The 23969-nt window shown below is 42.2% G+C and overlaps 1 protein-coding gene across 3 annotated transcripts in view; it reads right to left on the reverse strand.

Annotated features, from left to right (window-relative positions):
* Positions 1–22990, reverse strand: part of ANK3 (ankyrin 3) — a 190823-nt gene extending 167833 nt beyond the window's left edge. For all 3 annotated transcript variants that reach the window (XM_059476633.1, XM_059476632.1, XM_059476631.1), the window contains exon 1: positions 22677–22990. In XM_059476633.1, the coding sequence (XP_059332616.1) occupies positions 22677–22790 (114 nt within the window). In that variant the 5' untranslated portion in view covers positions 22791–22990. The remainder of the gene's footprint in view (positions 1–22676) is intronic.
* Between the last annotated feature and the right edge of the window lie 979 nt (positions 22991–23969).

Here is a 23969-nt window from a genome sequence, read left to right on the forward strand (position 1 = left end):
CCACTTAGTTTTGAAATCAGGAATAATTTCACACTTACATTTGCAAAACAGCAAAAATCAGCAAGGGTTCCATTACATCCCAGAGCTTTTTTTTATTTTTTTACCCTCCCCAAAATTTCAGGGGGAGCTGTAATTTGTTGGTGCCTGCCAGGTGAGCTGAGGCCCTGCACCAGCCCAGGAGAGCAGGTGCATTAAGGGCACATGGGAATTGTGCCTGGCTCCACTACAAACCTTGGTTTATTCATGTAGGTTACAGAAAATCTCCAGGAATCAGACAGATCCAATTTCACTTCTCAGCTACTCTAAAAATTCTCTCTAACTTTTAGTCACAGTCAACCAGTAAGAATAACAAGCTAAGAATCATTTTCCAGGATTTCTTATTTTTCTTTGAATAAATTAAGAGGCTGCTGCCCTAAGTGGTTTCAGATACAAATCTCCAAGAAGCAGGGCCTGCAGGATATTCTACAAGTCTATTGCTTTGGAAGACAACTAAATATTTGAGAGATGTCAAGGGTTGTTTCTAACATGGCAAATCTGATGAAGGAATGGTGTGGAGCACCTCAGAAATTAAATCAAAATTAGGAAGAACAGGCAGCATCTTTACTTTTTCCCTTCCAGTCCAGTATTTTCAGTAACTAGTAAATAAATTCCCAGATGCACTAATGGCTGCCATCCAGGAAATGCATCTGCTGTATTTATGAGATCTGCAGTTAATAAATAATTGCCAAATATAGAATTATTCACTTCAGTGCTATCAGGGGTTGTTTCATAAGAGAGAACATACCGGAATCACACTTACGAGGTAGATCAATCAGATTGATTTAGAATTCACGTGCATGAGTGCCAAAGCTCAGCTTTTGTGGAAGAAGACCATTTACAATTTTTGCATGTGCTGGTAACTGAAGGTTTCTGAGCCTGCCATGCTGCCATTGGTACCCCTTGTGTAGCTGGGTCTGTGTGGGTGCTCTTTGGTCCCTCAGGATGAAAACCCTGACTGCATTTTATTTCTTATCCTAATGGCATTTTGTTTCTAACTGCATTTTTGATTTCTCTACATCCATGTGCTGTATAACAAAGGAGCCATTTCCAGGCTGTACGTGCCAAACATCACACAGCCTCTTCATGGCTCCAGACAGGGGGCTAAGGCTCCATCAGCCCCTGACAACCTGAACTGAGAACCATCCACTGAGGAAAGTGCAAAAACCCCACTGGATGATACCTGAACTGATCCAGGAATGAAAGGTATAGTTGGTTGTACGAAGCTCCAATATTTAAATAAGAAAGAAATTTTCCCAGTTATGATCAACTTTTGTAAGTTAAATTTTAGTTATAATTTTTAGTGCTTTTATAAGCACTAAAAAGGATAATGCTGAACAAAAACGACAATGAATGCACATCTGTACAAGAATGACAGCTAAGAGAAAAAGATGTAAATGTTTTTTAACTGAGGACTCTGTCCCTGATTTCTTTTGAACTGAGCTCATGTCACACTTGCAGTAAGCTGGCAATGGCAGAGTGGGCAGTCCTCTGCCAATAAACCTGTCCTCACCTTTGGTTCTGACAGGTTGGACCTGAATAAACTCTGCTGTGAAGGCCACCTCAACTCTCTGGGTGCTGCTGTGCTCCTAGAATGGCTCTCCACCTTAACTCCACCATTATTTTAGAGACACAGAGTCTGCCCAGATAAAAGTCCACAGAGATATAGTCTAAAATACAGACAGAAAGCTTAAGTAAAGGCTTCCCATGGAAACAAATCAAGTTCTAGACGCACAGGCAGCAGTAGATGCAGTCCCAATGCATTTTTTTACTAAAGGGTTGGCTGGAAAAAGATCTGCAACAAGTTCCCACACACATGTGGGGAGCTGACTCTTTGCAGGGGGCTGAGTATTTCCAAATGTCTTCATCAGCCTGGACACCTCAACACGACATGCACAGGAGCTCCCAGCTGTGTCTGGCCTGTGAGCCACAGGTCCCTGGTTCCTTGCAGGGTACTAGGAAAAAGCAAAGCTCCCCAGCTGCCAGGCACTGGGATACAGAGGAACATTTAAACCAAGAGGCCAACAGGCGTCAGCCCTGCCTAGCACAGAGCCTGTGACACACCACTGCCATCTCCATTGCCCCTCCTGTGACAGGGACAAAAGCCACACTTCAAAAGCACACAAGGCTTGAATAATTACTGTTACAGACTATCTCCATCCATGAAAAAGCAATTAAACATTTGGCAGCTGGAACCTTCCAAAGGAAGCTTCTCAGCCCCTGACATTAGCCCAAATTAATCTCGGTTCTGGAATTTTGTACATGAAAGAAGCACAGAAGAGATCTGATAGGCTCTGCTCCCTTCTCCTGTGCCCACAGACATTCAGAAGCAGAATGGAGCTCTGTTCTGAGGTCACATCTAGTGGCTCCAGCACCACCTAGGCATGGGAGCTCTGGTACCTGCTGGCCACCCAGGGATGGTCCTCCCAACAAAGGTCTGGTGTGAACAGTGCAAGCTGCACCTTCACCAGCTGTAAGCCATCATACCATGAAAAGAAGGAAATCCTTCTTGGATAGGTAATGGATATGTCTAATACCATCCTCAGGCATCCTGGAAAGCATAAATGATGCGCAGACAACCCATGCAAGGACTCTGTGCGGGCCACAAAAATGGGAAGGAGAGGCTCAGCCACCACTAAAGCTAACATTGCAACCAGCTGAATGTACAAGCAGCCAAGAAGTGGCTGTGCTTGGCCTGAATGTCCCCACTGCCCAGCTGATGTCACTGATGGAATGGGGCGAGTGTTTCAGGCACAGCAGCGTGCCCCAAGCAGGCACGCACAGCTCCCTGGCTGTGCAGGAGCTGCACGGGCAAGCTGGGGAGGAGAGAGGAGCCCTTTGTGTCCCACCAAACACTGCAGCAGCCACCAGATGATCTACTTTTTAGTCACACTTTATCTCATGATCAGCTGGGCTGGAATACTGAATGCATTGTCAATTGTTTAATGATGGACAAATAAAGCTGCAGGCTGCAGTTGATGTTTACTGAGGTGTTGATGAGCTATTCATTTTATCAGGGCAGGAATCACTGCAGAAGAAATGCTGGGAAATTTAATCTAGTGGTGAAAAATATTTAATACTCTTTCTGTGTCATGGTGGCTGTGCCATTTCATTGGCATTCTGCAGTAACTATAGAGGGTACCCAATAACTTCAGTGTGTGCACACACACGTACATGTAAACTCAGACAAGTTATGATGGACATTTGTGCATGAAAAACATTTACCATTTCAAAAAGTCTGGCTAAAGCTAACTCTCAAAAGGAGTATAAATATTATGGCTTGCCTTAGACTTACAATGCTTATTGAGATATTGAGAACTGAATATTGCACTAATGTAAAGGTGAAAAGTAAGACTCAACCCTGTAAAGAAAAGTTCTACTAATTTAGTTTTAAAAAAAAACCCCAAGCTGAACAAACAAACAATGAACAGCCACAACACTGGCAATGTGCTGAATTTCACAACAGTTCTGCAGCCAGAGTGGTCTCCCAAGATGTGCTACTTATTCCTACTTTCTGCTCAGTCTCCTGAGAAGCCACAGGCAACAAATAACATGTTATCTGTGCAATGCACATCAGGCAATAATTCAAAATCCTCCTCTTTCATTCTAAAATGAATAAACCAACAAAGAAACCAAAGCAAAAAAAACGCAGAAATCATTCTTTCCTCTAATTACTGTGAAGACCTGGGGCCAGATCAGGAGCAGAGCAGAAAGGTTTCTAGATTAATTTGCTGCTTTCATTTTCAGTTTCTGTAGTCTTTAGGAGTTTATATTTGCTCACCCACAGGAATGTCTCTGCTTTTACTGCTATGCTATATATACACTCAAAAGCTTCCATTTGAAGGGTGCTTTCTTATGATACTGCAAGAAAACCCCACCTACACAATTTTCTTCTTTGAGGAACCCTGGAATCACTTGTTCCCTTGGAGAAATGTTAGTGTGCATTATCAAAAGAGGATGCAACTGAAATTAAATTGTATTGATTCTTTTTCATACACAGACTTCTGTCTGCAAGCAACTAACATACCTTCTCTATAAGCAAAATATATGTGTTCAAAGAAATCATTCCAATTGATTCTAAATAATGACAAGAAATCTTTGTGTCCAGCTATTCTGATTCTTCCTGCCCATGGGTATGCTTGCTGCTAGATTTAAATGGAAAGCTCTTAACTCCTCCTCCTTGAAACATTTAATGGGATAAACCTGCTCACTAGGGTCTGTTTCTCTTAGACATGGAACTATTTGCTTCCGAACCAAAAGAGGTGAGAGATTAACCATTAACAGAGCTGAATCTTGTAGCACTCCTTTCAAACCAACAGGTCAACACATGCATAAGATCCAACATAAAAACAAATTAAGCCTAAACTCTCCTCTTCTTTACTAGAAATTACCTGAGCTGGGGGGAATTTTTGAACCACTGCTCATGATTGTTTCTTTTCTTGTACCACTGTTAAGAAACCTCAGGGCCTCCTTCTTCAAATCTCTGCTTATGTTAAAACATCATTAAAGGATAATAGCATTAGTGTACCTGTCAATTTGCCACAGCAGACCATTTTCTGGCACTCTGAAAGCCATTCCTAGAGGACTTGTTCAGCATATGGTCAACTCTTACATAGAAAAGTACCCAACATATGTTCAGTGTGATGAAGGAAAGAAGGAGGAAAGTGGAAAGCATTGGTAAAAGTCAGCCTCTGGTAGCATTCACTTTGCTCTCCATGAAATGTGAAATCCTAAGAATCTATGCCTGTCGTCAGCCCTGCTGCACTTGTCAGTACTGCTGGGAGAGTTTTCATCTATAACTGCAGCTTTCTCTGGAGGTCAAACCTCCTGGTTAGTCAGCCCACCCCATCCAGCCACACTTGGATGTTGCTGATGCTGTGATTCCTTATTTGTGTGCAGCAAAAGCTTCACCAACCAGCTCTTCTTCAGTTTCTTCTTGAGAGGAAGTTAAAATATTTTAATGCTAAAGCTCAGAGACTTGACAGCAACATGACTTTTAGGGTCAGATTTTGAAACTCACAGGTCTCTTTCACAATTACTTTTGGGGCCAAAATTGCAATCAAGTTTGTGGAAACAAAGATGACTGAGCTTTAAAGTTCTGATGCCTGCATGATCCACCACAGAAACAAGAGAAGTAGTGAACTCTAAAGCTAAAAGCAAATCACTGCCAAGCCATTAAGCTCTGGAACTCCAGACACCAATGAGGATAAGCCTTCCATCCCTGAGTGTTAAACTCTCAAATCTCACTGCCTTGGAACTCCCTGATACTGTGAGATGGGAGAACAAAATCTCACTGTCACTCCCACTGAAGGTAAAAAAAAATCCTTTCTAATGGCAACTTCTGACATCGACAACCACTGTCAGAAACTGTAAATCTGCTCAAGACGGGGCAGCCAACAGCCAAGCAGCTCTAAAAGTGAGCAGGTGGGAGGGGATATTCCAGGCCCAGGGAGCTGCTCTTCTCCAGTCTGGGGAAAGCTGAAAGAGCCAAGAAGGACAAAGCCTGCACAAAAGCCAAGAAGGACAAACCTGCTATCTCCTGTACATATATACTCTTGCTCTCCCCTGGACCTCCATCTCAGCCTGTTACACTTTTTCCCTCCTGCTTGAACACAGAGAGCCAGGCACCCCCACAGCTCTCTGCAGCTGATCTGCAGTGTTCCCTTCGTGATGTCCAGCTGAGGACTGTGCTCTGTGACCTGCAAACAGGACCACAGTCCCACTTTACACTCACTGCCAGTCTCTGGTTGAAGGCTCTGCATCTCCAGCTCCAGAACTGCTGAGAGCCTGCACAAATGCACACAGATTTAACACCCTCCACATTCACCCTTGCAAAGGAGACACACCAAAGCCTGCAGTACAACAGTCCATGTCATGAACATGAACGGCCTCAGAATTCTGAGGGTTTTGCTAAAAGCCCTCCAGACCAGTTATTTACTGTTTGGCAGGTAGCCCCCATCAGCACAGAATGCTACTGGTGGAGAACACTCAAAAAGCATGTTAGGCATATGAAAAGCACCATTTGAACACATCTTTGTTTAATTCAAACCAACCATTCCCCCACTTACAGTGCTGCACCTGACTGACCTGTTCCTACTTCAGAAACAACTTTTTATCCCTTGAAAACAAATTATTCGGATAATAATGGTCTCTGACTAAAGAACTCTTCTTTAAGTTACCGTTTAAGCATCCCTGAAGCATACATATTTTGAGAAGCACAGATACACACAGAGTACACGTGTAAAACTCCACCTCTCCTTATGTAATGGAAACTTTGCATGCCTGCTTCCTGCAAGTGAAATTTCCCAGTTTTAAATGCATTGCACCCTTGAGGGTATCGAGTATTGTGATGGAATAATGAAGGGTTTCTGCTCCTACAGTGAAGGTCAGCATACAGTCGGCCACTTCTTTTGTCTCACTTTTCAGGATGATCAGAGCAGTGTGGCAACAAGAGGGAAGCCAGTGCCTTTGTGTGATGCAAAATCATCAAGCTGTGTGTCCAGTCATTGCCTGCTGCTGCACTGCAGCTCCTGAAACAAATCCTCGCCTGTCCCCAATGACATTAGGGAAGCCTAGGGCTTGCTTCTATTTTAAAATGCCAGAAGCACCTTCTCTTTAAGGTTAAAAATACTCACAATCACAGTATCTGACATGATGGTTTTGAAAGCATCCTAGTTTCTAATGGTATTCTCTTATTAAACATCTACATGTGGAAGTTAAATAAAGAGAGAGGGAAGAAGTGTAAATAGCACGCAAGGAGCCCACTGTGAATTCAGATGGAGTTTATACAGTTCACCTGACTCTCGTCTGACTTAATGAAGACAGTAAATTGCACAGTGCAGTTACTGCATTCCATGCTGCACTCACCACTATGCAGCTGCAGCTACTGGGGACAGACACTCCCTTTCTTCCAGCTTTGAAGATAATACTCTGATTTATCACGTGAAAATACTCTGATTTATCACATGTGGGATATTGGTCTCCAGGTTATAGGAGGAAGTCAATAACTTCAGCATATTAGACAAATGGATATGAGGAAAACACATTATTTTCCTCTCCCCTACCCTCCCCACACATAGTAAGTTGAAGATGAGATTAATTCTTTGTTTGGTTGCCATGAAAACTAAGAGATGTAGCCTTACCTCAGAGGAAATGATGTTATGCTCACACAATGAATAAGAAATGAGAGCTGTGTGGTCCTATCTCAGCAACACAAAGCAGAGTCAAAAAACAGTCTTTCTAAAGCCCAGGCATGTGTGGATTCTAATCAGCTCTGTTTATAATGTATGATCATAGTTAATTGTTCATTAATTCCACCATGTCATTTGTTCAGAGATTATACCCTCCACATAATGAATGTTTTGGGGTACACTCCAGCAGAGAAAATTAAAATAGATAATAGCTGTGATTTTAAACAGTCTTCTTCGCCATCTTAAGTTTGATTCCATTGACCTCAATCAGTGTCTAAAAGGTTTCAAAGCACAAAAAAAAAGTGTCTATTATCTTGAAATAAGGGAAACACACAAATGTAAATCAACCTGCCTGCAGAACTGATGTGTTTTTCTGCACCCTTGGCCTCCCCTTGACATCCACCTCTGTACAAAGCCTTCCCCTCAGGGGCTGGGAAGGTGAAGGACCTTGAACCTGCAGATGCATAATTCACCCCAGGTCAGCAGGCAGCCCAGATTTCAGTGACTTGTAATTAGTGAGTGCTGAATGGAACAGCACTGGGCTGGAGGAGCACACAGCGTGAAATGCCTGTATTAATGATAATGGAGATGTTCATGGTTCACCCCTGGATTTGGGAAAACACTTTGGAAAATTAATTTGCTTTACAAGATGAGCTCTACTTGTGCAATGTCACCAAGAACACACTCTTCTAAATATCACTGATACTTAACCATTTTACTGCTTTTTGAGTCTCCAGAACACAGATGTGACAAGAATGACAGCACATGCTTAATGCAATCACCTTGGGCTCAGGTTTCATTTCACTTGCAGACTTAGGGTAAGTTGATCCTTAATACTTTGCACAAGGCTGATTTTGCTATCAGGTCATGATGTATTTGAAGGGCTGTCACAAAGAGAGCAGCATGAGTGATTGAAAAGGCTCCCTTTGCTCACAGCAATAAAAAAAAAATCCAGGAAAAAACCCCACCAGATTACACAAAAATTATTTCAGCAATCCCTCTCTGAATTTAAATGACATGTAATCAAAATTTTCACTTGCAAAGAAATTTCAAAACAGAAAAAAATTAACAAACAAAAAATCCTATGGTTCAATAAGTCAAAAGAAAGCTGTTAAGTGATGGAACTTTTAGTTTTCAGAACTTAATCAGCATTTTATGGGTTGTTTAGTTTGGTGTTCATTTCTTCATACTTTTCCAGAATATGTTCATCTTGTTATTGACTTAAATGCTTTGTTGAGCCTAAATTTGTGACTTTGAGGATATTAAACTCTATATTTTTCAAATTAAGAATCTCTTAGCTGAAAAAATCAGCCTGAATTAGCTGCTAGGCATTGGCCAGTATCTTCCAAATTTACAGCTGTATGTGGCATACAAACTAACTACTAAACTACTACTATTTACTTAACTACCCAAAGGAGAATTTATACACTTACACTTTACAAATAGGATTAATACCTCTGTAACACTATCCATATAATGAGTTAATTACCTGCTTAATAAGCATGATTATATCAATAAAAAGAATGAAATTTTCAACTGTGACTTAGTGCTAGGTGGCCTTCCATGCCATATATAATGGACTTATCACTGTTTTTGTCTTCAGGGTTTTCTCACAGTGTTTGACCACCAATGTACAAATATTGGTAACACCGATTTTCAAAACGTGTCTATGAAGAAAATAATGTCTTTGAAATACCAAGTTTTTGAATTTATCAGATTTCCATCTACTAGTCAAGGTAAATGATGTCAACTCCAGCTCTTGGGTGCTCACGCACATCCTTCAGAGCTGGGATACCCAGAGCATTTCAGGATGGACCTTTCCTCCTGACAACTCCCTCTTCTGATAAGGTAATCAAACATCACTCCAGACTGGTCTCAGCTTTAAGTACTCAGTGCTGCCTCTGTACTCACCCCAATTACAAATGGGCTTGAGTGCAGGCTTAGGAACTTGGCTGGATTAGAGCCAGAATATTTGGCACTTTTGACTAACCAGACCCATGACAACAAAAGCAAAGACAGAATGCACTTTGCTTAGTCATTTGTGAGCTCTGAGAAACAACAGTGCACCTTTTCACCAGCTGCTTTTCTGTCTGAAAGTAGAAGTAAAAACGAAATATTTCAAAACCAGAAGCTGCCCAAAGCTTTTCTTTGCTATCAACTAAACACATAAAGCTGATCAATCTATCTAGTTGCAAAATGATTGTTTTCTAAAACCCAAAACCTATGCCTAGCACACAGCCTCATTTTCTCCCATGCACTTCAACTGCAATAGCACAAACATCTTCAGCAGCTAGAGGGTTTTAAAAGCAAAGAGAAGTTTTCCTTGCTCTAATAGAGGGTTTTCTAGAGGGAAAGATTTAAGTACTCCCTTTCTGATGAGAATTCCCCTCATTTTGCAGGCTGTGCTGCCAGTGTGGACTCCCATGTGCACTCCCACTGCCTTTGCCAGCATCACCCAGGAAAGGCAACAATACCCCGGCTCATGGCTCTCAGGTTTTTGAAAATTCCAAGTGCAATGTAACCAGACTAAGGAGGCCTGCAGCACCTTTTAAAGTGAAGCCCTGATGTTCTTAATATAATCAGAAGTGAAGAAAACCTTTCTCTAACACATCAGCAGTACATGAACAGTGCAAGGCTGAAGGAGCAGGCTTGCTCCCCTGACTGCACTGTTGGCATCCAGTACCAGCAGAGTCTCCCTGAAAACAGCTCATCCCTTTCTCAGCACAGAGGGCAGTCCAAAATCCTACATAATTATTTGTCAGCTACTAAGCATTGTGGTGTGCCCTTTCCAACACGTGTATCTTGTCATCCTGAGGCTGGTTAATGCAAACCCCCCCATTTCCCTCTGACCTTGTCCTCTCCTGCCACCACCCTTCCCCTGAGCAGCCACCAAGGTCTCCTCACCAAACAGCAGGACGTACTCAAAATAAGGTCACTACATGTGAAACCTAAATTTTACTGCTAGAAAATGCTCCCTAAAGCTATGCAGCCCTAATCTGTAATTATCAAATATAAGAGCCACAGACAATGGCATTTACTGAATCACAGTAGCTGGCTACCTGTGAAATAAAACCATTTCCTGGTAGCCCTTGTGTTAGTAAGGCTTCATATATTTAATTTATGTTTGCATTAGTAAAACTATCCAAGGCATGGGACTGAATGGTCTGATCAATAAATGCACAAAATAACTGATATTAACAAAATCAACTACCACTACAAAGCACACATGTTTATGAAAAAATGGTATTTTGAATAACTAAAACAGACCAAACTGAATGAACAGGAGGACCCAATGCATTGCAAAGTTCCAGTCAGAAGCCTCCAGAAGCTCTGGCAGGGATTTTGCTGGCTAGCTTTGCCCCATCTCCTCCTGCTTCCCTCCTTCATGTTTTATTTTTCCTTTTTGTGTATTTCCTCAATCTTTCCTTAAGATATTATTAAGTTTGAAAATGAATATAATCTGTGACCTAATTTTCCTTTTTGGGGCATGACCTTTGCTCCTTTCTGAGAAAACTCATTTGGACAACTATTTTCTAGGAAATAGAAAGGCACAGAGAGCATTTCTTACAAAAACTAGGACAGAGATTTTGACTTGTCAAGAAAATGTGAGAAAATTTTACTGCAAATGAAAAAGAAACACACAGAAAGACATTAAGCTGAATTTCATTTTCACCCTAAGAAGAATTAAAAAGAATATATTTTGGTTAGCAGACTACAATTTTAGGGAACAATTGCTATTTTGTGGGCGTACATTAACTGTTCAACACTGTACCAGAAATATCTTAAACCTGACAAGCCCCGATTAATTTGTGGTTAACTCTTTGTATGTGCACCTTGACAAAGCACAGTGCTCTATACCCCTGTATAAATTCATGCAACCAGGTAACAGATATTATCTTTTCAAGGACTTAATCAGATGCAACCGCTTGGATGCCACCCAAACAATTAAATCCCTCACCCTGCCATCCACAGCTAGAGGGGTTTTGTCATTTTGCCCACCTTGAGGGCTGACTCCCTCCCCCAGCCAGGGCAGGGGGGCTCACAAGCAGCACTGCAGCCCCCCTGCAGCCATGCACTGAGAGCAGCAGCCCTGCAACGCTCATGTGCAGTACAGAGGATGCTCTCATGGAACAGAGATGTCCCTTTGGCCACCCTAGCAGGCAAGGATCACCCCTGAGAGATGCTGGCACTGTCCTGAGAGGAGCTGCAGCCCTCCCTGGACTCAGCAGGGCTGGGAGCCCAGGCCCCAGCAGAGGGTGAATTGTTGCTGACTTTGTCCTTCCTATTCTCCTTCCTTCTCTCCCAGGTTTCACCCACTGACTTGGCATTGGGAAAACATTTTGAGTTAATGAGGAGCTCCTCAGAATGAGGAGTGCATCTTCCAGCACCTATTTACAGCCAAAATAAACCCAAACTTCTGGGTCAGCTGCCTCAGTCATTCCTTCCCTCTCTGCCATTGCTGCTCCCATTTCAACAACAAGGCTATTTCTAATCCCTTCACTCATTTTTTCTCATCTTCCCTCAAACTGACTGGTTTTAAAAGTGCACCAGCCCAGTTTGCTCATGTGCAGACTCATGGTAGTAAACAAGGAGAAAGGGGCAGCCTTGCTGCTGGGAACAAAGGGCCAAAATTGTGAGCAGCTTCCCTGCGGATCTTGTTTGGTCACAGCGTCTCTTGGCTTTCCAACCCAAGGCAGATTGTGCATGTGGCCTTTCAAGCTGAATTTATTGCATATGTTCAGTGGTTCTGCTAATTGGACCTCTGAGTTGCCCACAATTCAGTGAGTTTAGCTTCAAGGATAACAAGCACATAGGCCAACAAGGAGATACATACAACATTATAAAATACACTGTATTTGGCTGTTTTAGATTAAACACATGCACTTCTAAAACCAGGATTTGGATAACTTCTCTGTATACTGGGTGGGGGACAGAAAAAATTCCAAAGAGTTTTACAAAATCTTCATAAACAATATGGGTTTCTATCTGCAACTTACCTAATATGATCAGTCCTTCTAAAACAGCCTTTAATCAAAAGCTTTGTATAATTAAAAACAGTAAATTGGATATTTATGCTCAATACCAGGAACCATAATTAGAACTGTTATCATGCATGCTTCCTCTCCACCACAAGCTTTTCAAAAAGCACACAATTCTTTAAAAAAATGTATTTCTCCTCCAGAATTATGCTAAAACACCAGCAAAAATGCTCCTGATAGCTGTGGACAAAGCCAATAGATCACACACCAGGACAGCACTCAGCTCCTAAAAGGTCATTAAAATATTCTAAATCCTGCACAGGGTTTTGTATTTTGTAGCCATGAACCTTATGCAAGACACACAAAATATATTCTATATCAAGAACAGAAAAACAGCCAGCATCTGACATTTGAAAAGAGATCCTTAAAATGCACAAAATCATGGAGATATTTTATGGTCAAAAAGCCCAGCAATGAAATAAACTGTTTAAGATGAAACTGGAAGAGTCAGTGGTGAACCCCCTACTCTATGTTTGTTGCTTGGATGACTTGGAATTTGGCATACTTTTCCTCTTTTATGTGGGCAGTGTGTGCTGAGTGTGCAAAACATTTATTAAGGCTTCTTTGAGCATAAACAGACAGCCTGATAGTACAAAAAAAAGGTAGAAAGATATCAGATAGGAACATCAAAAAACATACACTTTCCCATAACTGTTAAAAAGCGTTGGCTGCTCCTCAGGCTGCCCTACTTAGAAACTTTGATTGTGCACCCACTGTCATGAGACATGTTTTCCTCTCAACATCTTTTTAATCTTTTCAGGCTGGTAGAAAAACAGCAGTCTTTAGTTATCAGAATTTTGATGTTTAACAGCTTCAAAGTGGTGGTGGTTTCATATTAAATCAAGTGGCAAGAAAAACTAGGACTGCAGGTATCCAGCACCTTCACCAATTCTCCTTGAAGATGTTTTTTTCTGCTTAGATGGTAAAAATGTAATAGAGGAAACCTTTGCCACCCACTTCTCAGCAATACTTCACTATGCAATACTTCAACTTTTCAGAGTTTTGTTTTGTAGAAGCCACCCTCCAGAACATACCGTCTGCTACTGCCTGGCCAAAAAAAAGGGGCCTGTTTTGAGAGAGGCCTCCTCAGCCCTTAAGGAAAATGCTGCATTTACTCACTTATAGATTGAGCCTCTTTTCTGACCTGCTGCACCACGAGGAGCTTGGTGCACATCTCTGTCCCCTGAGAGATCCATCCCCTTGGGCACAGCGAGCCCAGCGTGGCTCCCCCACCTGCTCTAGCCAGCAATCTGTCTGTGAAAAATATCTGCATTCACTCTTCCTACAGTCTGAGCATGAAAACACCAGCCTCAGCACCAGGGGTGATTGCCACATTCACACAAATCCAAAGGGAGCAGGGGAACAGGTCACTGAGAGCACTCTTTCCTCATGGGCCAATGGTACATTCAGCTGTGGGGATGGCTGCAAATGCTCACCATTCAGCCAGTGACTAATGAAAGGGAAATGACTGCGATTTCAGAGATGCCCCAGTAGGGTCCAGAAAGAGTGGCAATGCAATTATGGGAGAAAGAAAAAAAAAAAAAAAAAGCTGTGTGGGAGAAAATAAAATTATTCAACCTATGAAGGAATTTCATCTAAAGCCCTGAATGCCTGTATTTATAAGACACTCTGATTCAATGCTGGAAAAGTGACTGTAGCTAACCACAGTCAGTGCCTCAGTTCCACCTCTGCCTTTTGTTAGCAAAATGCTCCATAAATTCATGCTGGGGAGCAGAAGGAGCACCTATCCAATGGATATTGCACAGCTCTGCTTTTCTGCAAGTTCCCAGAGAAGGCCAGGGAGCCCATCCTCAAATTCACCCATCTGGAGAGAACACAGGGAGGGACAACACAGTTAGCCCAGCTAACTGTGGAAATCTTGTTTAACTAAGGGAAGTCAATGATGGAGTTACTCTGCAGCCTGACATTTACAATTCACCAGAAAATAAACCAATGTGCTGAACACAAAGTGAGTTCCATAACTGTGTCTTCTAACAGCAAGGAACAGGGCAGGTAAAAGTAGCATTTATTAGAGGGTACATGCAGGGTAGTGTCAGATGGTTTCTATTTATTATACTGCCTTTAAGGAATGCTCTTTAGAATATGCGAACAAGGGTGCTCTAACTGAAAGGTTAGATATCAACAACCACACTGACTTGTGAATTGATCTGAGGTTTGTGAACTGTTCTGAGGTTTGTGAACTAAAAATGCGATGCAGAAACTGCTGGTGATACTTTAATTTGAAGAATTTTAAAGGAAAAGAGACAAGTTCAAAAAGACCATTAAACTTTTCGCTTTAACAACTTGTTCTTTTCAAATTGTCCACTCGTTAAAAACAGGATTTATAATTCTTTTTGCAATCAATGACAGCAATGCAACAGAATCACTGTAAATTACAGAAATGAAAAACAAGATATTCACACAGACACAGCACTTCTGAAAACAGTTAACAACTCTGTGGACAGCTTGTCCCTAAGGACCCAGCCTGGCCAGCAGCTCTGGCACTGGGCTGAGCCAGGCTTTCCTGGAGCCACTGCAAAGGGAGCACAGCTCCTCTGGATTGAAACCCCTGCAGCCCACGCCACCTCTCCCAGGGAAGGCGGTCCCAAAGAGAGAAGGAGGCTCCCTGTGGGAAGCAGGGACACTCTGGGGGTGCCCAGCTCAGGGCTATGGATGCACAGGTGCAAAACACACAAATGGGGAGTCCCAGGCAAGGCGCTGACCCCAGCTCCCCCCAGCACACACACAAACCCACGCCACATGTGCATTAAAGGAGCTTTGCTGTGTGTAAATCCTGCACTTGCAGAGGGCAGCAGCACTGAGGAGAGCACAAGGATGCCACACAAGCAGCTGTGTACCACAGCACCATCCCAGCCTGACAGGCCACAGCACCATCAGTGCAGAGGGGTATTTGTGCTACACCCTGTGGTTTCTCTTCACCATTGGGGAACCCTGCAAGTCCTTGGATTTGTATCAGTTACCAGCTGCCCACAGTCCACCAGAGTTCAAGGATCTGCTCTGAAAACACAATAATGCAAGAACAGCCTCTTCAGCAGCTCCAGGAAATCCTTTCCTGGCACTCACAACCCAACTACCTGTCTCTTCCTCTGACTCCTCTCTTCCTCCAGCAGAGCCGGGTACTTAAAAGCATCTCAGGTCAAGAGGCAGTGGCTGGAGGGTTAAGGACAGGCCTGTAGCTCAGAGCTGAGCTGGCAGCATTTCACAGAACAACCATATATACCCCACTGCTTTCAAAAACACAAACAATTGTATCTCAAAAATACAAACAACTGACATATCACACCTTTATCTCATCTATGCATTTGCACTTACAGGGGTATTACAAATGAGTGTGGAATACATGAATGTAATCCATAGAATCACAGAATGGCTTGGGTTGGAAATATAATAAATATCAGCCAGTTCTAACCACCCTGATGTGGGCAGGGACACCTCCCACCAGACCAAGTGTCCCTTTCTTCACAAGGGAAGCAAGTGACAAGATCACAGAGGGGTTTGTCTTTATAATTTAAATTATGAATTTAACAGGTGAAGCACCAGGCACCCCTGGGAGCCTGACTGGCTCCTGGTGGAGATGGGGTGACCAGAGACATCAGCCTTAATGGCACTGGTGGAGATGTTGCTGAGGCAGCTCCAGCAGGCTCTGTGAAATACAACATAGCACCCATGAACTAAATGGAGACCTTGTGTCTGGATACCTTGCCATGATGGGGCACTGGATTCCTGTTAAGGTACAGACCTTCATTTCCTGCTTGCACTCATCAGTGTGCTATCACAGGACATGGATACACCACTTTTACCAAGATGTAACTTCTTTCATAAAACCCCACTGATTTCAATTGGATAAATATGGACTACAGTATCAGAAACATAAGTGAACTCTTCTACCTTGTACATTCTAATTCTGTATGATTTTTTCAATGAAAAAAATAAAAGATGCTGAAATGACTTCTCAAACTGAGATTTAAAAATTATAAATAAACTGTGATATCACAGCATTTGGCTGCCCAATAAGGTGAAATCCAAAACTGTGAATAGAATACTGCTGAACAAACAAAATTTTGGGTAAAATACATAATTCAGGTTTTTAAAACAAAATCATAGGTTGTCTAAAGTTTTCAGATGAAGGCAGCTATGAAATAGATCATGTCCTCTATCTTTCTGCAACTAAAAAAGCAAAACAAAGTTTTAGTTTTGGTACACAATACAAAGGCAACTGCTTGTGTAAATCTCAGTACAATAAATCCTATGTGACAAATTCATAATTACTAAATTGTCATAGCTTTCAGCTTATTGGCAAAATTATGATTTATAAAAAAATAAAATACATCCCAGAGTGAATTTTCTTTTCAATTAACAAGACAATCTTCTTATTTCAATCTAGTTCTCCTTTCCACATTAGTTTTGAATAAATACTTAAGAAATATCATGCTGAATTTCCCTTCCAAGTTACCATACAGTGATCTCTCAAAAAAATAAGAGAAGCTGATCTCTTCCATGGTGGTCAGAAATTATTCACCCTGCAGAGCACTAACAAAGCAGAACTCCACAAAAATACCACACCAGGCAACAGATACAAGAAAAAAAAATAAAATTAAGTGTTATATGAGCCCAAAAATCCACCAAAGATAGCAAAGCCTGATATGCAACATGGCCAAAGCTGAAGCTGCAAGGGTGGAGAACACTCAATACCTTGAAAACAAGGGCATTCCTTTAACTTGCCCCACACACACTGAATTATCCTCTGAAGGCACCTGGAGTTTTGGCTTTAAGGTACAGGGGTATAGCCTGGGTTAGGTAACACCCAGTGAGGAACAAGCTGGGACAGCTGTGCCAGATGTTGAGCTCATCACCTGCAGTGCCCCCCAGCACATCCCAGTCCAACAGGAAGGGATCAAGGGATCATTTTACAGAGTGCTGAAAGGCCTGCAGAGGTTTCCAGCTGGACAGGAGCACACGGGCCCATCAAAGCCTGGAGGCTCCATGCTCTGCCCTCACAAGGCAGCAGCTCTGTGCCAGTCCCACTCCTCAGCCACAAAATCCCTGGTACGACTCTAACAGTGGCCTGCACCAACTTCTGAGCAGCAGCAAATCCAGCCTTCTATTGTGTGGGCTTCAGGCAAATCACTGTGAGAATACATCAGGCCTTGTCTGAGAAGAAATTTTTCTTTTTAATACAATTTACAACTCACACTTTATTTTTTTCTCTGTTTGTCTCCTCTGTCCACGTGTGCTCCATCACATCCACCAACAGCCCAATTCTCAACCCACCTCCTCCCCTCAGCTCCCCGTTCCAGACAAACCAGGTCTGAATGAGTCTAACACTCAATTTGAGCAGGTAGCTCAGTCAGTTCCACTAGTTGACAAGTATTTTGGCTCACAGTAACAAATATTTAGTGAATGCCCAAAGGGAATAGCATCAAAGTATGCAACATTTATCCTGAAGCCATCAATTCAGGCAAGTTAAGAGCTTGAAATTAGCAGAGTTTTGACTTTTGGCACAGGGTTGAATATTCATACACTCAGTCATATAAGAATATTTTTTCTTCTTAAATCATTGTTCACTAACTATCTTTGCACTTCCTTTTGCTTTCAAGAACATCCCATTTTCCCCTTCCCTCAACTCTCAATTAAAAAAAAAACACCCCAAAACACAAAGCTCGCCAAAAATCCAACCCAGCCTGGGCGGAAAAGCCAGAAGGATAAAAGACTGTGTGCTAACACCAAGCAGGCAGTAGCAGCAGTACTGATTTACACTGCCTGAGAGTCCAGCTGTAAATCCAGCTGTGCAGCCACCTCCCTCTAACAGTGAGGCTGCCCACGGTTGGTCCTCCCTGCTCTTGCCCATCCCCTCCCACCACAAGCTGGAAGCATTAGGCACAACACAGGTTTTAACCCAAACTGACACTTGCACAGTGACTAATGGCCATCCCTTGTGACAGCACAACCCCGAGGCACCAGGAAGGTGAAAAGGAAAAGGTAAATGTTCTAAACCCCGCTAAATAAAAATGTAACGGCGCAAAATTTTTTTCTGGGTTTATAAACAATGGAGTAACGCTGAGCAGTGCCCACTCCAAATGATGCTGTAGTGCTCCCCACACAAAACAATGGAATAGTTTCATTCCTTTAGGGGTCATCTTCAAAGAGGGAATTGTTTTTCCAGCTGAATAGAAGGACTCTTTCACCACCAAGCTCCATGCTGTAAGAATTCAGCATTGTTGGTAGATATCCCATCCACCAGTGCCCCCAATCCTCTATCAGAAATACTCTTCTATTTCATTAGATTTGCCTCTGACAGAGCATCATGTCCAAAATCAAGGATTTGACTGAAATTTTTCTCACGCTTAGAAAAGATCACCGACTTAGCAATTTTTCTTTCAGACCCTTAATCTACACAATCTTTTCCCTTACTATAGGTCACGTTCCCAGATGTTAAAACAACATCTGCCTGGTTTGTGCTTTAACACAAATGAAAGAACAATCACTTATACTCAGCGTATCTAGATCCTACAGCATTCAAGTCCAGCTGTTCAGAAGCCATGAAACAGATCTCTAATTGAGATTTGTTTAAAAATAATGAAATTACTTGAAATAAAAAAAGAATGGGGATTTTCACTTATTATCTGAGTTTAAAGCTTTACCTGGTAACTGGCAGACTTGTTTGCCCATGAAAATTGCCATTTGGATTAAAACCTTTACATGGCAGAGATCTGTAAAACGTTTGACAGCCCCAGGAGTGCGGAGGGGAAAGGATAAAGTGGGATTCCCCCAGTGGGATATGAGGATGCCCTCCCTGGTCCTGCTGCCCCTGGGAGGAGCTCCCCGCTCTGCAGGGCTGGGCAGCCCAAGCCATCCCTCCCAGGCCCTTGGAGCTGGCAGCAGAGCCCAGCCCAGAGGATGCACAAGCTCCTCAAAGCAGCTGCAACACCTACAGGCTGATCATTCCTGACACAGCATTTCCACTCATTTCCACTAGGAAACTGCAAGGCAATTTTTGCAGCATACCTGAGAGTTTAGTAAAACCTTCCAACACCGTGAGCCTTATAATGAAATTAGAAGGATTTGTGACATTCTCATGGATTACTTTCCCTGCTGCCCACAAGTTTGCAGCAGCAGAGGCTGTGACAGCAACAGCCTTTAACATCTCAGGGACAGCAGCAGCCAGGCTTTGCATTATGATAAAATTATTCTGCGCTCCCAAAGAACACAAGTGCTCCTGAGCACTACACGTAAATGGAAATCACTTCAGTCCTACTAAATATTGTATAAAACATAAATCATTAACTGTATGCCAAGACCTGTCCTTCTCTTCTGATATGTACCCAACAGAGCACACAAAAAACCCTTCAGAGGTTTCACCTTTATTTTAGGAAAGGCACTGACTAAGCAACCAATTTCTGTCCAGACATTATTATAGGATAAACATTTTCTAGTTTTCACAAACAAAACTACACATGACAGAGCTGCACTGACAAGTATCAAGCAAGCTATCCTATCAATCTTATTTTTAAGAGTGGCTTGCCTTGTTCTGTGATGTCACTAAAGGCTCAGGTCTGCCCTTGGATGTACTCAAACTATTTTCAGTGCAGGACACTGCACAGCCATCCAGAGGCAGAGCTGTATGAAGCTGTAATATGAACTTGAACAGAATAAATGGGAAACCTGTACAATGCAGATCCTTCACTTGCTGGCCCTCTCCCTTTCTCTTGCCTGAGTTAAGCCAGGTAAGCTCTGAGCCTTTGAGAACCTTCAGCAAAGGCCTGCAATGTCCTGAATGCAAGGAAATAGGAGTGTGCTGGGGCCATAGGGCACAGAAGCACAGCCTCTCCACAGAGCTAAGAGGGGCAACTTGAAAATATCTCACCTTGAAATTAAATGGGATGGGACAAAACGCAGGTTGTTGTTCTGTGTGTGTTTTTAAAAGGTCATTTCTCTCATCCAAGTCTCAAAGCAAGCCTTCACAGGAATGTTACTGCACTGTAAATTGCTTAACCAGTCAAAAGCAGTGAAATATTCCCCTCAGACTGCCATCCTCCAACTAAACAGGAACATAAATCAGCATGGCTGTTGCTAGTATCACACGGGACTAAGACACTGGCTGATCCCACCAGCCTCACTTTCTAACCATTGGTTGCCTTGGGCTCTTTACTGTATAAATTATCCAGAAACATTAGCATTCTTTGTTGTTCCAAAGTGATTGGAAGGCTCTAAAGGATATTTCTGCATGCTGCTTAAGCAAAGGGTAAGCTTTGTGCAGTATCATGTGATCAACAAAAAAATCCCCGAGTACTGCCTGCTTGTGGGTGGTGCAGAGGAACAAGAAGTGACTCACTACTCATAGTGGAAAATTTGGGGGGAAAATGTTTTAAATAGCCAGGAAAGCACAAAATGGCAAACCAAATTATTGGACTTCCTACGCCCTATGTACTGGGTAACAAAACCATGGCTTTGACATGACAATGATGCCCAAATATATGAGAGTTAAGTGAAGCAATTGTTCTCTCTTATTCTTAAGATGCAGAAATAAAACACTGAGGGAAATCCATATATTTGAGATTAACAGGCAGATATTTATCCATGTGCCACTCTGGCTGCTGAGAGATTTCCTCTCTACAGCAGTGTTGTATAAACAATAAAGCATTTTTGTCCACAAAGCAATTGTCTCACCTCACTGAATCAAGAGCCTCTCACTGCCATATCCCTTCTATATTGTTCTAATTCCGAGCTGTGAGGAAGCTCCCTTACACAAAGACAGTGCATGGATCTGGTTGGGCATGCTATTGTTAAACTTGAGCACATCAAGAACAACGTGGGCTCCCTGCAGCATGAGTGGATTCAGCTGAGAGACTTTACATTTTAGCTCACGAGCCATAGGTAAATATGGGCTGAGGGGACAGCTCCTACAGTTAATTCCTAACTGCTGTGGTTGTTTTCAGCTGGGGGCAAACCCATCCTGACAGCAACACTACAAACCTGCACATAACCTAAACAGCAGCCAAGAAAAACATCACTATTTCAGGCTGCTTTCAAACAGTAGCACCTCAAAATTCACCTCAAAGACAGAAACTTATCTTCATACTGCCCTTTATCGTGGAAGATGATTCAGAAGAGCCTATACATTGACACAGAGAAAATGCCTCCAGTGTAGCTGGCTGCAGCAAATGTACTGCAGCATGTTAAGAGTCTCCCAACGTGCAGGCTGGAGCAGAAGGCAGTGGGTTTCTCAGTGCCTTTCATTAGGTGTAGGACTGCCACAGCAGAGGGAAAAGAGAAAAGGGCAGGGAAATGCTGACTCTCGCCCAAGCAAAAGATGCACATATGTTAGAGGAAATCTACATGTCATTTAGGAAGCACATGCACCGCTTCTCTGAGCATATGAAGATTACCCAGTCCCCCCCTTAGGGGGATTTCACAAAGGCACACAGAAATACTACATGCCCAGGTTTCTCTAAAGGCAGCCGGCTCCTTGATATGTTCTTGAAAAAAATTATCATGAAATGCAGCCAAAGACAAGAAATTGTGGCAGGGCCTTATTTCCATGGAGCAGAGTACAAGGTGTCATTTATAAGGACACAGCCTCAGAGCTGCCAAAGTAGCTGGCCTCTTTATCTGTCATTATGCCACAAACCATAACTATTTTGCTTTATACCTTAGAGAGAAACAGTAAGCCTGGAATCACGCAGAGGCTCCGGACCTGAACAATGAGCAATGCAGTGCCTACTGAATTTTTCAGATCCTAGTTTGCTGAAGGGTTTTCTGCAGCTAAGACAAATCTACAGCAGTGAAAAACCAGGCTCTGTAATCTCAGCCACGTATTTTCCTAACAAAAGAAAGTTGCTAGTACCAGACTGTTACAGCTCAATTCTGTTAAACAGCTCACCGTTAAGGAAAAAACAGAAACACTGAAACACTTTATTTCTGTAACATTATCCCAAAAATGGATGTTTCAGAAGCCAAACATGTGACACAGTCCCAACACAAAGAAAAAAAAATCTGCCTCTACACACATTCCTTTTCAGTAACCTGCATGTAAGACTAAACTATTATGCTATGCTTTGCTATAAAACCTACGAGAAAGCTCAGCATTAAACCCCACACAATGGTTACAAACTATTTTCAACTCACAGACAGTTTTCATATCACAGTAACATAAGTGGGAAACGAATGCACACCTTCTGCATCATCACTGCAATCAACTAATATCCAATTAAACATTCAATTGCTTTGCAAACCCCACAGCCGTGGTTACAAATGACATTTTACAATGTTAGCAAATTACTCCCACAGCTACCAAGTTACAGGCAAGAACAAGCTTTTAATACTTCAATTGCAAGGTAAGAAAATTAAAACAAAAGAACCCCTGTTCAGAATTTGGCACAGATCTAGATACCTTTTTCTTCCGATCCCGGGATCTTTTCCTGTGTTTTCTTTTTTTCTCAGTTTCTTCCTCAGCATTTATTTCTAAATCCCTGTTTTTCTTTAACTGTGATGCTGCGTGAGCCATAACGCATTAAAAATCCTTTACAACAATGCTCCCTTGTAAAAGGTGATTTCCTCGGGCACCTTTAGCCAGCCCTTACAGCAAATGTTCCAGTGATTGGAAGGAGATCTGTGACCAGAGCCAGGAACACATTCAGGATTCAGAGATCTCGCAGGAGCTTGCAGTCACTACAAAAACACATAGTTGCAGATTTCTTCCTATACCTTCCTGCACCTGAGCCTTTGTAAAGCAGTGCAGCCATCGTAATGCATTTAACGTAATGAAAAAGACAGCTGGGACAGAGAAAGCTGTATTATGGCTGTATCCCCTGCCACCAGCTGGAAGTGTCTAAGTGACTCCACTGAAGGGGGAATGCTGAAAAGGAGCGCTTTCTATTAAAAAAAATTCCAGAACAATAACATATGCTGCATTGTTTTTTCTTCACTGATCTTCGAGCATGTTTAAAAGCTACTAAAAAAATGCAGTGTTAGCGCTGTACGTCTCTCAGCTAGTTTTGTGTAGTAAGCCATTTAACCTATAATGAAATGGAGCAGCTCCTACTTTAGGTTAACTGCTGATGGTGACAAAAAAAATAAAATAAAAATTTCTTTTTACCATGGAGACTCTGACTGCATTATGTAGAAAACAATGCATGCATTGCCATATCTTAACAGTGTGTCCTTTATACCGATTTTTCAATTCCAATACATTTTGTGACAGAGGATTACAGAAAGCCCTGTTGTATTTTTTCCCTTTTTTTTTTTTTTTCAAACATACTTATTACAACACATCATACAGAGAGAAAGATGCAATCACACTGGTGTGTGAAACAGGCATTTAATTCATGGGAGATTTTCTGGCACTGTTCATTTACGTGGTCAGAAAGGGAAATCGGCATTATTGCCATGTAGTTGGAAATGTACTTTTAGGCTTTTGTGTCAAGGCTTGCTTCAATCATCTTACTATTTTTGCCACCTGAGTCCTCAATGACTGCAGCTTTTGAATATTCATTAGGGGAGGTAAAATAGCAGCAGTATTAAGGCCTGCAGGAGGATCTTTTACTAGGATGAGCACAGAGCAAGCATCTAGTAAATAAGGAACCATATTTTCTCTGCACAAATATGAACAATCAGCAGCTTGCCTCAAGACTGCTGTTTTTAACCTTTCCCAGTATTCCTAGCAGCATGCTTCACTGTAATGAAG

The sequence above is a fragment of the Ammospiza nelsoni genome, chromosome 8 (genome assembly GCF_027579445.1).
Source record: "Ammospiza nelsoni isolate bAmmNel1 chromosome 8, bAmmNel1.pri, whole genome shotgun sequence".
NCBI lineage: Eukaryota > Metazoa > Chordata > Aves > Passeriformes > Passerellidae > Ammospiza > Ammospiza nelsoni.